This window comes from Carcharodon carcharias, chromosome 5, assembly GCF_017639515.1.
Source record: "Carcharodon carcharias isolate sCarCar2 chromosome 5, sCarCar2.pri, whole genome shotgun sequence".
In the NCBI taxonomy this organism is placed as follows: domain Eukaryota; kingdom Metazoa; phylum Chordata; class Chondrichthyes; order Lamniformes; family Lamnidae; genus Carcharodon; species Carcharodon carcharias.
In genome coordinates this window covers 132,487,242-132,503,050 of record NC_054471.1, presented here as the reverse complement: position 1 = coordinate 132,503,050, position 15,809 = coordinate 132,487,242, and the positions used below count along the sequence as shown (strand labels likewise).

The 15,809-nt window shown below is 43.9% G+C and overlaps 1 protein-coding gene across 1 annotated transcript in view; it reads left to right on the top strand.

Moving 5' to 3' along the window:
• The window catches only part of slc35f1 (solute carrier family 35 member F1), a 455,916-nt gene that overhangs the window by 326,860 nt on the left and 113,247 nt on the right, over window positions 1-15,809 (top strand). Inside the window, exon 5 of the mRNA XM_041188566.1 lies at window positions 6,854-7,010. Within this exon, the coding sequence (XP_041044500.1) occupies window positions 6,854-7,010 (157 nt within the window). The remainder of the gene's footprint in view (window positions 1-6,853; window positions 7,011-15,809) is intronic.

Genomic DNA, 15,809 nt, shown 5'->3' with positions numbered 1-15,809 from the left:
GGTCTCCTCTACATTGGTGAGACTAAATGCAGACTGGGTGACCGCTTTGTGGAACACCTTCTCTCAGTCCGCAAGCATGTGTCACTTCGTGTCACTTGCCATTTCAACACACCGTCTTGCTCTCATGCCCACATGCCTGTTCTTGGCCTGCTGCAGTGTTCCAATGAAGCCCAACGCAAACTGGAAGAACAGCACCTCATCTTCCGCTTAGGCACTTTACAGCCTTCTGGACTTAACATCGAGCTCAACAACTTCAGATCATGAACTATCTCCTCTATCTTCATCCCTTTTTTTAATCCAATTTTAAAAAATTTATTTTTATTTATTCATTCAATTTTAAAATCCTTTCTCGCCAACAACCCCCCCTCGCACCCCCCCAACCCTCACCTCTTCAGGGTCATCTGTCACTGGTTTCTATGTTGTGCTTTCACGGAGTGCTGACCCTTGTTCTGCTATGAACACATTTTGCTCTTTATGCCACTATTAGCACCTTCTTTAGTCTGCACTAACACTGTTAGCACTCCCCTTGTCTTGTGCCCATGACATCTTTGTCAATTTCTACTTAGCTCCTACCTATCCCTGACCTTCTATCTTGCACTACTTGCTTGCCTCCTCTTAAACAGTATAAAATCCATCATATTTCTACTTCCCTTTAGCTCTAAAGAAGAATCATATGGACTTGAAACGTTAACCCTGTTTCTCTCTCCACAGATGCTGCTAGACCTGCTGAGTTTTTCTAGCATTTTTCGTTTTTGTTTCAGATTTCCAGCATCTATGGTATTTTGCTTTCATCATTATTTTTGTTAACATACTTAGTGCTTTCATGCAGCTTTCAATTTTGGGAGATTAAGGCACTCTGGATAATTATGCATCAATAAACTAAACATTGTTAAGGTTTGGTCCATTTTTCATTTATAGGTACTAATGGAATTTGTTTCTTCACACTGAATTTACTTTACTTTGGCTAATTACGTCTACCTCCCAATTGGGCTGTTTAGTCCACCAGTGCAAAATTATAGAACTATGTAGCACAGAAGGAGGCCATTGACTGGTGCCAGTGCTTTTAAAGAACTTGTCCCTTGCCTCTGCACTTTCCAAATAGCCCTGTAAATCTTTGCTGTTTAAGTATATATAAACTACACAAAAAAAATCTTATATTAAAACCGCACCAGAATTTGCAATATATTGCATCTGAATTGCCATAGCACTGGAAGGCTATGAGTGGGTGTAAACATAGTGGGGAAATTTACAGCTCCTCCCACCGGTGGGATTTTCTTTTCCCGCCCAAGCTAATGGAGTTTTGAATGGCTCTCTGCATTTTACCCCCCATCGCAATGGGGCCATAAGGTTCCACCCATTGTCTTAAAAATTGACCCCCATCATCTTCGATATGGAGAATCAACATCTTTTGGGTGACTCTCCAATTTGACTTTGCTGTTAAAACACAGGGGGTATATGAGTTTGATACTTATACAAAGTAAAAATAGATAGTAATAAATGGACCAAACCAAACCTGTATGTTAAAAATAAGCTACACTTCAAACATCAGTACTACCTCAATACATTCCTCTTCCTCCTTCAGATACCATGCTCTAACAGGCTGCTGATGACCATGGACTTCCATTGGATTAGTCCATGATTATGCCTGGCAAAGTATGCAGTGGTTTGCCATTGCCTTCTGCAGTGTGGCTGACCACTGCAAAACTCTTCCTGCTTTTGAATCCCTGTCATCAGGCATATTGGAAGTATTTAGTGGCTGATAATCAACTTGTTATGAACGCATCTTCTGTGGCTACTGTGGCCATCAAGCCCTGGAGTAGGATTTGAACACGGAGCTTCTGGCCTAGATTTAGGGATGCTACCATTGCGCCACAAGACCTCCAGCTCAATATATTACTGTTCATAAAACAAAACTGACATAGAATTGGCACATTGCACTGCATTTTTACTGGCTTACTACTTTCCTATTCACAAAGAGCCCCAACACGAGTTCAATAATTAGCGTTACTCAATACCTGATGCTGTGAATTATACTCTGAATCACATAAGCCAGGATTTTCCGGTCATCAGGCGGGGGCAGCTGTGAAATGTGCCGCTGCCCGTAATCAGGCCCCGACTGCGATTTCACGCTGCAACGCTCGATGCTGCCTGTGTGGGGGCGGAAGGAGGGTGGGTGAAAAAGTTCACGCAAGAAGCTGAAGATTTTCCAAATAAACAATAAAAAATTTAAAAATATTTTAAAAATGTGTCCCCTCATATGACTCTGTCACATGAGTAGGGACATGTTAGAGATGAGTGCAATAAGTTTTTTTAAATCACTGGACGAAACCTCATGCCGCCCATGGTTGACGTTTTGTCAAAAACACAATGGCAAGTGCGCAATGACATCGGGACGCTCACTTGATGTGATTGCACGTCATTTTACGCTTATTTGGGCTGGGCACACACCTACCCAACGAGCACAATATTCTGCCCATAATCAAGTAAAACAGAGTACACATTAGACCATGTCTTATTGCTGTTCACAGTTATGAACATTTCGTGTTTCAAGTTACTATACAATAAAAAGGCTTTGAAAGGTGCATGTGGTGAGATCAAACGCTCGGTTTCATATATGTCTTATTGAAACTACTATGTACTAATTGACATGAGATTGGTGCTGAAACAATATCACTCTTTGGATTGGCTGACAAAGCCCTCTAAAACATTTACTATTAAGAGTCAGAATGTCAGATTTGGAAATGCAACAGAGACCTCTAAATAAGGATCCTGCCCATCACCATTATTGTAATTTTAAACTCTGATGCTCATTTAACTCAAAAATTGTTTACTTTGTTTAACAATGTTTGAAAAGCACCCAGCCTTTCTTCAGTAAGGAATCTCAGGGTGATAATGAATTCCAAAGTGTTCAGTACAATCAGATTTTTAGCACCTTTTTCACCTTGTTTTAGTTCTCAGCTGTGCTTTGCGCCAAAACAATATAGAGTGTGGTTGATTGGCAAATACATTAGTGCCTTCTCATCATTACTCCATTATTGTTATCAGGATCAGGTCTATGGGGCAACATTTTCCCCCCGTTTGTTGGGGGGCTGAGGGTGGGGGGGGCACAAGCGGGTGCGCTTCTGATCTGTGCCCTCGATTGGGGGCACGGCACCATTTTACATGGGCGGGCCAATTAAGGCCCGCCCAGCGTGGCATGCGCCAGGAAGTGCTCTGCGCTCCCTGTGCGGGTGGGGGATTCCCTCAGCTGGGAGTGCCCACGGGGAAGAGCGCACAGATCTCCCTGAGGCAAAGTGCTGTCTCAGGAAGATCGGCACCGATTTAAAACTTTCAATAAAGATTAGAAAAAAATGTCCCTGCCATGTCCCCTCATGTGACACTGTCACATGAGCTGGGACATGTCCATAACTTTTATTTAAAATATTCTGCATTTTTTAAATCACTCATGAAACCTCATCCCGCCCGTAGATGAATTTTCATGTTTTTTTACAAACCCGCCTGGGCTCCCGGCCTGCCCGTCGACCTTAATGTTGGACGGGCAGGTCCATTAATGAGTTCAGTTGGGTTCTTAATGGCCTTAATAGGCCGTTGACAGGTCGGCGGGTGCGCAGTTGACTCGGATGCGCACCCGCCGAACTGACAATCTAAATGACGCGGGGTGATGTCAGGACGCACGCCCCACGTCATCCTGTGTCATTTTACACGTCGGCGAGCGGGCCCTGCCCCTGCTCGCCAACTGGAAGATGCTGGCCATGAAGTTTTGCTCTTGATGGGCACTAAGTGACTATTGCGATATACGGGCACTGCTCTCCATGATTTTCTGTCCATAAATTATAATGGCTAAAAGTAATGGAGAATATACATCTTAATTTCTTTTATATGGTCATAATGGCCAAAGCACCCCACAAAGAGTACCATTTTATAATTGACCTCATAATGTAAAATACAATCTCTTCAAAGTCAAATAAAGTGTGCTTTTTTTTCTGTGCTCATGAAGATTGGGGATGTCAATGTTGCAGAGTGGAACACTTTCTTTCCACTTCTGGCACCCATTTCCTGCTTCAAATATCCTAGGGACAGTTGCAACCCAAACGAAGTGAAGGGAAAGACACTGGAAGCAAATCTGCATGCAAATCCTGTCCACTTGTCTTTGTGCAACGCTGACAGCAGCTAATTATTGTTCTTGGTAGTAAATTTGAAGAACATCATATGATTTGATGGCTCTCAGAAGTTTTTCAGATTCTCACATCCCTCTAAATTTCTTTCTGAATTTCCTGCTTTTGACTTCCTATGCTCAGCATGTGTATTCCACCCAACTGCCCCCATTTGGCAGAAATCCCATTGAGGACCTAATAAAGTTCCATGAAGTTCCAAATACAAACTAATCAACCCCTCTCCAAACATGTCTCTTAGCTCTCTTCGGGACATAGAGATAAATGTAATAGCTGCTCCTCTATTGGTCTTATTTTCCTCCCAACTGTTGGGTCTGGAGCATCTTTCAGGTACAGGCCTAACATTCAAAATATGTTATTAGTGGCGCCATCCTCACATTGGTAGTTTTAATCTGGAAAATTGTCACGCTTTGTCCCATGTACTAGAAGCTGGACAAATCTAACCTTGACAATCACTGCCCTATCAGCCTACTTCCAATAATCAGCAAAGCGATAAAAGGATTTATCAGTCCTGTTATCAATTGGCTCATCAATGTTCGGTTTAGATTTCACCAGAACTCACTCAGTTCCAGATCTCATTACAGGCTTGGTCACAAACAGGAACATGGGCCAGAATTTTGAGTTCGGTCGGTGGGCTCAGGAGCGGCTGGGAAATGGCCCGCCACCCATGATTGGCCCCCAACCACGATTTCACACTGCATGAAAGGCATGCTGAAATGCTCAGCACTGCTAGTGTGGGGTGGGGTGGGGAGGAAGGCGAGCACGGAAGTCAGCACCGGCACAGTGGAACATTCAATGAAAGTCCACAGTGGACTCACTCACCTAAACATATAGATTGTAAAAATTCTCCCCAAACATTTTTATTTTTTAAACTTAATATCAGGAATCTCACCCTGCTCTTGAATGAAGTTTCCTCAAAAATCCAAAGGCCACCTGGCCGATTCGCTCGCCCGCCAATCGTAACATTAGACAGGCAGCAAAAAACCCAGGTTAATTAAAACATTAATGGCCTTAATAAGCCTCTTGATTGTCAGCGGGCACGCTGCCGACTCTTGTGCGTGCCAGTCGACCTAAATATTGTGCAAGTGCGGGCTGACGTCGGAGCACTCGCCTGATGTCATTGCGTGCAATTTAATACCTGATTGGGTCAGGCGCCTGCCCGCCCACGGGATGTAAAATCCTGCCCTTGAGCTGAATTTCAGATGTGAGGTGAGAATGACATCCTATGATATTAGACATAGACCAGAATTTTACATCCCGGGAGCGGGTGTGTGCCCGACCCGAACAGGTGTGAAATAGTGCAAGATGACATCAGGTAAGCCTCCTGACGTCATCGCGTACTTACACAATATTTCGCTCAGCAGGTGCTAGTGACAGTCAGAAGCGCGCCCGCCAACAATTAAGTGGGCAATTAAGCCCGTTAATGATGCAATCAACAGCAATTTCCCATGGCCCGTCCACATTTATGGTTGGCGGGCAGGCAATTCTTCCAGGCGGCATTCCCATTTTTGCTCAAACCTCAATCCAGGGCAGGATGAAATCTATGTGAGGAGATAGAATAAAAAGAGATATCTGGGTACTGGGTTTTATGAGGTATGCTTTCAGGCACTTGATTATGCTGCATGGACATATTTTGCAGCATTTTTGTTGGGTCCTTTAGCCTGTGGAGGTCTGCAGCTCACTGGGACAGCTGTCTGCTTTCAAGGAGCTCTCTCGAAGTGCTCACCCGTATCCTAAGTTATGTTGGCGCCCACCCTCTTCCCGTCCCCTCCCCTCCCCGGCAGTGCTGAGCATTTCAGCGCATGTTTCACGTTGGCTGGCCATTAATTAGCCAGCCAGCATGAAAATGCAGTTGGGGTCCAATGGCAACTGGTGGCCCATTTCCCATATGCTCCCGGGCCCGCCTATCGCGCGTGCCCAACGACTGAAAAATTCAGGCCATGAAAACAGAAAATGCTAGAAATATTCAGCAGGCCAGCCATCTGCTTTTGTCCCATGATATTAGTATGGGCTAGTTTTAAATCTAGTGTGATGACTAGGTGAGGAGGGGTCGAATGGCTACCCTCTTTGCTCTCTCCTTGTTTGACTGCAACAAGGTTTGATGGTTTGTCTCCATTCAGCAGAGTATTTGGACGTTGTGCTAATGGAACAGGAAATATGGTTCATTCACATTCCTCTGAGGTCATTGTCTTTGATGAATTTTTGCAGACATGCCGTCTCCATCTCAAAGGGGTTGGAATGTGGAAAGCACTGTAATGCATAGGTAGCCATCTTGGCTGTAAGTTCAAGTTACTTTAGTCTTTTTTTAAAAGTTCAATTAATGTTTCTAGCCGATGCATTAAGAATCATCATTTGGCATAAAACACATCTTTATGACACCAGAGATAAAATGTTTGTATTGTAATTTGTTAAAAAACTAAATTATACGTATAGACTTGAATAAGATACCTCTAAAACAGTTTTTGCCCGGTTTTAAGTTTAACTGCCATTCTTATAACATAACAGAATTTTCTGTACCAAATATCGAGGTCACGTCAGTGAATGGGTTAAGATTGTTAATCTCTAATGTAATTTTATAACTCTGAAAGAAAAAGTGATTACAATTAGTATTCAGAAAGTTTTCTAACCATACGTTGTAAACTAATACTATAATTAATATTTTTTTGATTCCTCTTGACCAGGTGATAATAAGCTGCTTGGAGACTTGCTAGTATTGGCAGGAGCTACATTATATGGAATTTCCAATGTCTGTGAAGAATTCATTGTGAAGAACCTGAGTCGGGTGGAGTTTCTAGGAATGATTGGACTGTTTGGCTCTTTCTTCAGTGGCATACAGTTGTGAGTTCTTTTCCCTACTTTATAATATGTGGCTAGCAAATTAACTAACAGCCAGATTCGGTTAATTTCTCGAGAAAAGTAACTGCAGGGCTTTCTCCTACATCACTGGCACTGTATTTCAGAGTAATTCATTGTGCACACTGTTGTGTATAGAAGTGATAAGATGCCAGGTAAATGCAAGTTATTCATTGGAAAACATTTCAGACAATTTCCTTTTATACACACTCGAAGGTAATTTTCTGACTTCATCTAAAATAGTGCACTATTTCTGATATCATTCCCCGCAGCCAAGGGCCCCTGCCTGAAGCAAAAAGATTTTAATAATTATCCCTGTCGATTTTTAAATTTGATATTATTTTTGCGCTCATCAAATTGATGGGTTTTGTGCTGGAACGGATTTTCAACATTTTTCAGCCAATGTCCCAAATCAAACAGTCGCATGTCAGGTGCCATGATTATTCCCATAATAGGCACCTAATGTGCAATTTCATACATAACACTTCACTCTGCATGTAGATTTTATTTTGCAAATAGTATACTATTAACTGAAATGGATTGCTGAGGTCTTATTTCCAAATTAAAATGGTAGGCTTGATACAGAGTAAAGGTCACAAGTTGAAGTTCTACTCTAGTGACTTCATCTCTTAATCTAGGTTGACACTCCTGTGAATACTGAGAGATTGCTATATTTACCTGAGGCACTGTCTTTAAACGAAGTTAAACAAAGTGTACTCTGAGGTGGACCTAAAATATTACTATTCATTGGCTTAGCCATTATTTATACCTCAACCAATATCACTAAAAATTACATTGTTTAGCTACATTCAGGAGATAAGGTTCCTCTTCTATCAAGCCCATTTACTAGTTTAGCTCAAGATCATTAATGCACCTTAATAGGGTGAATTATTTGTGCCCTTACATTGATTCATAATTCATCCATTAGTACAAAGTTAATCTAAATTTAATTTAAATAATTTGAAAGTTTAAACTTAATGAAATACTACTGATTGAGTGCAGGAGATTTGGAGTTATTTTGTAATGCCTCCAGATGTTTTATCATAAAAGACTATGCATTGCTACATTTTTAGTTGCTCTATAAATTGGGCAGATTATAAGGTTAATAGTTAATGGTATTGACTGTCTTCTTTGTCACATCAGATCCATGGCTCCAACTCTTCCTTCTTACCTTGCAAGGCCAAAATTTTTTTCACTCCACACATCATTGTAAAATATGTTTTTGTCACCAAATGTATGGCGGCTGTCCAGCGGGTAGGAATGAATGCTCAGGCTGCCAATGGCCAATGATCAGCATCAGAGGAGGCTTGCCAGCAAGCAACAGGAAGTGGGTTTTAGAAGGACCTCACGATAGTAGTGGGGGGATTCCAGGACAGGGGAGGGTACAAAATGTTTGTGGGCCCTGGAAGTACAGCATCCCTACTCTTCCTGGCTTGGCAAAAGAAAGTTTTAAACTTACCTTCAAGGGCCTCTTCATCCTCCCGACAGCTGGCCATCTGGTTTTATTGGGTGAGAAAGTAGTGACTTTGATGCTCAGGCCTGGGTTAAAATGTGATCAGGCTCCATTGACATCATGAGGCCTCTATTTGCATTAATTCTTGAGGCAGCAGCCTGAGTATGGCAGGCACTCATCTGTCACCAAAGCAGCAGTGATAAAATCTGAAATTGTCGGGAACAGTGTCGGAAATAGATCCTCCCCATTTTAACGGCTTGTCCACTCCATTTCTGTTGAACAGAATGAAAATTCTCACTCCACACCCCAAAAATGCCTGCATGTTAAAATTGCAAATAGTATATTAATTATGGACCTATATTTTAATGATATCATTACATAACGCATAGTCACAGAATACCATTTTGAGTAATTCCAAACAGGCACAGATGGTTAGATGTCTTGTCACATGTGGAAGTTTTGTTTATTTCCAGTAATTGTGCAATTCATACATGCAAATTTGTATACAACAGATCAAACTGGATAGTTTAATTTGGAACATTCTGTACCTAAGTCAAATTTCTGTGAAAGAATAAAATAATGTGAATGTTACAATTTACTCAAACAAGAACAATCCTTCCTATGTTCCTTGAATTTAACATTGTTGCAAAGAAAAGCCTTGAAATTCTGATGGATTGTTAACTTGCAAACTGAATGGATCTACTTAATGGAAGGGGATGGAATTTGGAGAGGAGACTGGTTTTACCTCCTCCAGTATTTTAAAGTCTACCCTAAATTCTGCCTGAAGTGAGCAATGGTATGATGCACTCACTTGAATCACATATCTTGTGTGGATTAAAGAGATCCTGGCAACCTGATCACTGTGGTCAGACATCTGTGGTCACTGTGCTTGGACCAGATGGGCGTTCCGAGAAATTTGTTGAATAGTTTGCTGCACTGATTGTCTCAGTTTTCTTAAATGTGTATAAAGCAACATTAGAGACACAGAAGTTACCGAACTCTTTGGACAGAAATGTCCGTGCATGCTGGAATGCTTGACGCTGTGAGCAGACAATATGGTGAGAAGGCCAAAAAACGGTTTCACCATGTCGTGAAAGCAGTTTGCGATCATCTGCTCAGCCCCTCCATCAGATGTCGGCAACCTCATTGTAATACATAAGGTCAGCCCGCTGGTGTCAGGATGGGGTGAGGTTGGGGGTTGGGGGGGGCAGTGAAGACGTCGGGGGGGGGGAGATTGGGGGGCAGGGGGTAAGAGGGATGATGACAGCAACTGGGGAGGTAGGTGTAAGGGGGGTGTAAGGTGTTAGGGAAGTAGTTCGGAGGGGGGAAGGATAGCATAGAGTGGAGGGAGTCCAGAGGGAGGAAGGAGTGTGCAGAGAGGAGGGAGTTTGACAGGAGGAAGGAGTGTGGAGGGGGGGTGGAGTAAGGCTGGAGGAAGAAGTAAAACTGGAGGAAAGAGTCGATGGGGGGAAGGAACAAGGGTGACAGAAGAGGTAAGGGTGAAGGAGTCAGGAAGGAGGAAGAACCAAGTAGGTGGAGTCCATGGTTGGGGGGCGGGGATGACCAAGGGGGTGGGGGCAGTCTGGTGGGGGAAGGGGCTCAAAGCAGGGAAGAGATCTGGTGGGGGGATGTCCTAGTGAAAGTGCGAAGGAGGGCTCTGATGAGTCTATGACTGCCTCCTGGGGAGGGTGGTTGTGGAATGAGGGAAGGGTGAGAATGACCGAGGGCAGAGTGAGGCAGTAGGGTGGGAGAGTGAGGGTTCAACAGAGCTAGAAGGGACTACGAAGGTTGGTGGGGCCTTGGAGGCAGACACGGAACCTGGGGGTGGGAGGGTTGAGGTCAGGGAGCACGTTCACCTGGAATTCCCTGAAGGAAAAGGAAAATCCCTGCTACAACAGCTGGTTGGTCACAGAGGGGAGGTGGAAGGTAATGCCAAGGGGGTCAAGTGTAATAGGGGAAAGGAAAGGGTGACAGGGGGAATGGGAAAAGATGGGGGTGCACACAAGAAACCGAATCAAGACCACACTGTCTAAATCGAAAGTGAAACGAGAGTCATGGTGAGGGAGATCAGATGCTGCACGGGAGATCAGTGGGTGGGCGGAGATGCAGGTCAGCTCAGTTGGTCAACTGAAAGTGAACAACAGGCAGCATTGAAAATTCTCAGGACATTGCGATGAGTGTGATACATGAAGGGTCCACGTGTGTGTAGGAGAGTATTTGCATGAGGCTTCGAAAGACCCTGCCACACACATACACACACTTCTCCCTCAAGAATCACTCATTGGCCAGTTCCTCGGCTCTGCGGTGACAGAGGATGAGGTTGAGGGGTTCACAGGCAAAGGGGACTCAGAGTGAGAGGACAGCCTCTGAGATTCCCGAGTGGATGACCTGGGGTGTCCAGCTGCCGCTCCTCCTCCCTTTGGGTGCCTGAGGGCCCTGGCCTGACTCCTTGAGGAGAAGGAGCACCTTGAGGGATGAAGTGCCCTGTTTCCCTTTAGCGTCGCCACTGCAGTAACTCATCCGTCGCTCCTGCAATGGAGTGTAGGTTTGCACACATCTCTGTGTTCTGCTGGACCAAGGTCTCCATGGTGTCCGCCATCCTCCCCGTGGAGGCCTCCATATGCGTACATGTGGACACCACTGCATCAGAGAGCAGGTGGACACAGTCCTCCGACTCACATGCCACTCTGCTCTGTGTGATGTTTCCGCACCTTCTGCTGACTTTCCAGGATGAGGTGGAAGGCCAAATCCAAAGGCTCATCGTCTGACTCGGACCTCACAGATGCCTTTTCCCCAGCAGTCCTCTGAGCTCAGCCATACCTGCCTTTTCTTGCAGCGGATACGGGTCTGTGTGGTGACCACCAGATGGTGAACCTGAGCCTGCTCTAGATCTAGATCCCACCGAGGTGTGTGTGTCTGCACTCATGGAAAGTGTGGGTAAGCATTGTGACGGGTCGCCCAGGCTGCTTATTTCTAGCTCTACAATAGAGGAGGCATCCTCTTGGCTGGAGATGAGGATGTGGATGGAGCTGAGGGACTGGTTGGCTGAGGGTGTCAGTCGCTTGGAAGTACTTCCTGTGAACTAAAGTAGAGATAATTAGTGCATGGCAGCAGAGTCAAAAGCAGGAGAGAGAGCACTGACAGTTACGTTGAGAGAGGGATGATATGGTGCAGGATCCTCATAAGGGTGTTCGTGGCCGACCTCACCGTCACCACAGGCACGGTCCACATCCTCACCAGTCAGTGCAATGGCACACTCCTCATAACGAGTGAGGGGCCTAATATGGCCACTCCACCCCTGAGCTGAAACCTCTCCCTGCTAATGTGAGCAGGCGTCTCCTGTGTGGAAACAAATGGAGCGAGTGTGAGCAGGACACATGGCACTGCATGGAATGTTTGTGTGGTGAGCCTGATGTGAGAGCTAGTGATGTTGACCCTTGCAGTACAAGATCCTTGTGGATGTGTGATGGGTTTGGGGATGTGAGTTGAGAGTAAAGAGGTGGTTGAGTTATCCTGGCAGAATGGATGAAATCATTCACCCTCTTCCTGCACTGGGTGGCTGACCTCCTCTGTGCTCCGGTGGTGCTGACCGCCACTGCCACCACCTCGCAGCCCGATTGGTGACTCTGGTGGATCTCTTGCGGCCAAAGCGGAAGTAGAGCAGCTCGCGGTGGCCTTCTACTGCACCCTGCAGGCACCCCAGAGAAGCGTCACTAAATTTGACGGTTGCTGTCAATTTTGCTCTTGGGACCATCTGTCGCCTGGAGCAGCCCTGGTCTGGAGACGTGAAGTAGTCTGCACTCTGGTGTGCTTTAAATATGGTGCCCAGGGTGAGGAAGAGCTGAGGTCATGGCATGGTGGGCAAATCCAAGCCTGCCCCCAACTGATCCAATGAATGCATTATTAATGAGTTGGGATGCGCTGGGGAAGGGGACAATATGGTGCAAATATCCACCATTGAGATTGGTGGATAAAACATCATTTTTCATGCCCGCTACCACACTTAGTGCAATTCTGGGATGATTCCGCCCATAGAATCATTAAAGCACAGAAGGAGGCCATTCAACCCAACTAGTCCATAAGCAAATTAGTTAAACACGATTTTTCCTTAAATAATTTCCTTAATTAATCCACATTTGTGCAAGTGATTGTTAATTTTATCTGGGAGTATCATTTCTAAAAACTTTCCCACCACCGAGGTTAAACTGACTGGCCTATTAGTTGCTGGGTATCTTTACATCCATTTTTGAACAAGAATGTGACATTTGCAATTCTCCAATCCTCTGGCACCATTCCTAACACTAAGGGAGACTGAAAAATTAGGTCCAGTGCTTCTGCAATTTCCACCCTTACTTCCTCAATATTCTGAGACATATCCCATCCAGTCCAGGTTCCTTACCAGCTCTAAGTACAGCCAACCTTTCTAACAACCCTACTTTATCAGTTTTTAGCCTATGCAGTATCTCAACTACTTCTTCTTTCTTTACGCAATTGGCAACATTTTCTTCCTTGAAAAAGATAGATGCAAAGTACTTATTTAGCACCTCAGACATATCCTCTGCTCTAAGCATTGATTCCCTATTGGATCCTCTTCCTTTTATCACCCTTTTACTATTTGTTTGCAATCAAAGACTTTTGGATTCTCTTTTAAGATAGCTGTTAGTCTCTTCCCACACTCTGTCTTTGCTGCTCTTATTTCTTTTTTCACTTCCCCTCTGAACTTTTCTTATTCAGCTAGCTTCTCACTTGTATTATCAACCTGACATTTGTAATATGTACACTTTTTCTACTGCATCTTACTTACTGTGTCTTTCAACGTTGGGGGAGCCCCGGCTTTGTTCACCCTACTTTTCACTCGTGGGAATATATCTCAACTTTGCCCAAACGATCTCCTCTTTAAAGGTAGTCCATTGTTAAATTACAGTTTTGCCTGCCAATCTTTGATTCCGTTTTACCTTGGTCAAATCCATCCTTATCCCACTGAAATTGGTGCTCTCCCAATTAATTAGTTTCTCTCTGATTTGCTGCTTGTTCTTCTTCCATAACTAACCTAAACCTTATGATCACTGTTCACTAAATGTTCCCCTACTGACTCTTGATCCATTTGATCCACCTAATCCCCCAGAACCAGCTCCAGCCATACCACTGTTGTTTCTTAGCTCTAACTAAACATTCTGTCCTCGACCCTTCCAGAACATTGTGTTCCCTTAGTCAACATCTACACTCCTTCTCCATTCTTTCCTATCCTATCTTTCCTGAACAGCTTGTGTTCAGTCTGGTTTCATTCTTTTTATACTTCATGGTGGTTTGATACAACTGAGTGGCTTGCTCAGCCATTTGAGAGAGCAGTTAAGAGTCAACCACATTGCTGTGGGTTGGAACAGTGGAGGATTTGCAAGATCAAGATTATGGTCTTATATACCATCAGTGGCAAAACACTCTTTCAAAACACTGACAGCACAATGTAACATAATGTGAACCACTTGACATGGTGTATGGAACTCAACTTTTGATGTGACCTGAGAGCAGTAGTTCAGGACAGTAAGTACCTTTTTCTATCAGGCCTTCAACAATACCAGATGGCACACAGGGACAGTAAAAGGAGAAAGTGGCACAGCAAAGTCACAGGCCTTCTTCTGAGCACAGTTTTCATGGATCCTGATACCAGCATGGGAGTACCTTGCAAAATCAGACAAACCTTTTCTATAACATGCAAGCATATGATACTTTTGCCCTGCTGAAAATTCAATTGTAGATGACAACTTAGAGTCTGTTCTGATAGAAATACCAAGTGATTTGTGCCAAGTTAATCCCCTCACACTGCCCCTCTGGGGAAAGACTGGTGACAACTAAAATAAATGTTCTTCCCAGACTAAATTGCTTATGGGATTCATAAGCTATTCACAACATTCTGTAGCTGAGAACGTATTTTCAAAAGATAGATAGAATAATTAAATCCTTTCTTTGGAGACATCTAGAATTCATCTTAAAAGATTGACGGTCCACAGGTTTTCAGAGGAGGTTGGTCTATGATTATAGCAGGTGTCTCCTTATTAGTTTGTCACTCCTCCTTTTAAAGGGCTGCTGATGATGATGCTTGTGATTATTTGCAACTATATGGCTTTAAAAAAAAGATTATCTTTCACATTGTTTTTATATTTAAATTGTTTTTGGTGTCTTTTGAAGATATGAAGGCAATTTGTACTTCTGACAGGGACACTTGTCATCTTGTCTGTCCAAAATGCTTATCAGAACTTTGGTCATGCTTGATGCACAATTTTCGTTTAAATGACTTCACACAGGCGGGAAACCCCAACTCAGCAGGGCTATTTGAACTTAGTGATGAGTTCAAACACATCCTATGTTGGCTGTTCCAAGGGCCTTAACCAGCAGTATGGGAGCCTCGAATTGATGCAGCATATGTAAATGCTCTTGAAGGGTGGATAAGATCTGTTCAAGTGTCATTAAATGAAGTTTTTTTAAATCCCTTGCTCTTTCAACTTGTAAAATATAGTTTTAAGCTGTCAGTGAGAAACAAACAAAACAATGCCAACTGGACTTCTGATTGCCAGGCCATCTGGTGTAGGGAAAAAAAAAACTTGACCACCTGTTCCACAGTTTCAATAGAGTTCTTTGTTGACATTTCCCAAGGGCTGATATTATGTCATTATGCATTTCCCTTTGAGTTTCAAAAGCTCTGCAGGGGGCTCTGAGTTCGATTGACTGTTTAAAGAGGCTTTTAAATGATTAATTATCTGTGATGTGGCTACTGAAGAAAAGTGTGTTTGTTTTTAATAATAGATTTACCACTTGAAGAGATTTAAAAGCTTTGGAAGGGTTTCATGAATGAGGGGTTTTTCACTATCAAGTGTGTATGAGTGTGAAATGTGTTATATTGTTAGAAGTTTGCTTTTTTCATCTGCACATGCCTCCTGAGGTTTGCCCATAGTGGATACTGGGCGAGTGGCTATAGAGGGCATGCAGGGGCAGGGGGTGTTGTGGGTATGATTTGGCATAGAGGTGATATGGGGATATGAGGGGGTGTGAGTGGTGAGGGTTAGAGGGCCTAACAACTTCCAGAACAACTGGGTTAAAGTCGCATAGTGCCAAGGCAGACCTTCTAACTAGACCACCTTTGCACTTGCCCACCTCCAATCTGCTACGGGAGTTAGTGGGCCAGACTCTATCCTGCCCCTGCCTTCCTGGAGCTTAAAATTAGGTCTAATGGGACCCTTTAGGTTGAAGCCTGTCTGCCGAGTCAGGAAGTTTCTGAGCTCGAGCTACCCGTCTCAAGAGCAAAAATCCAGCCCTAAGATTCAACTCTGAACATA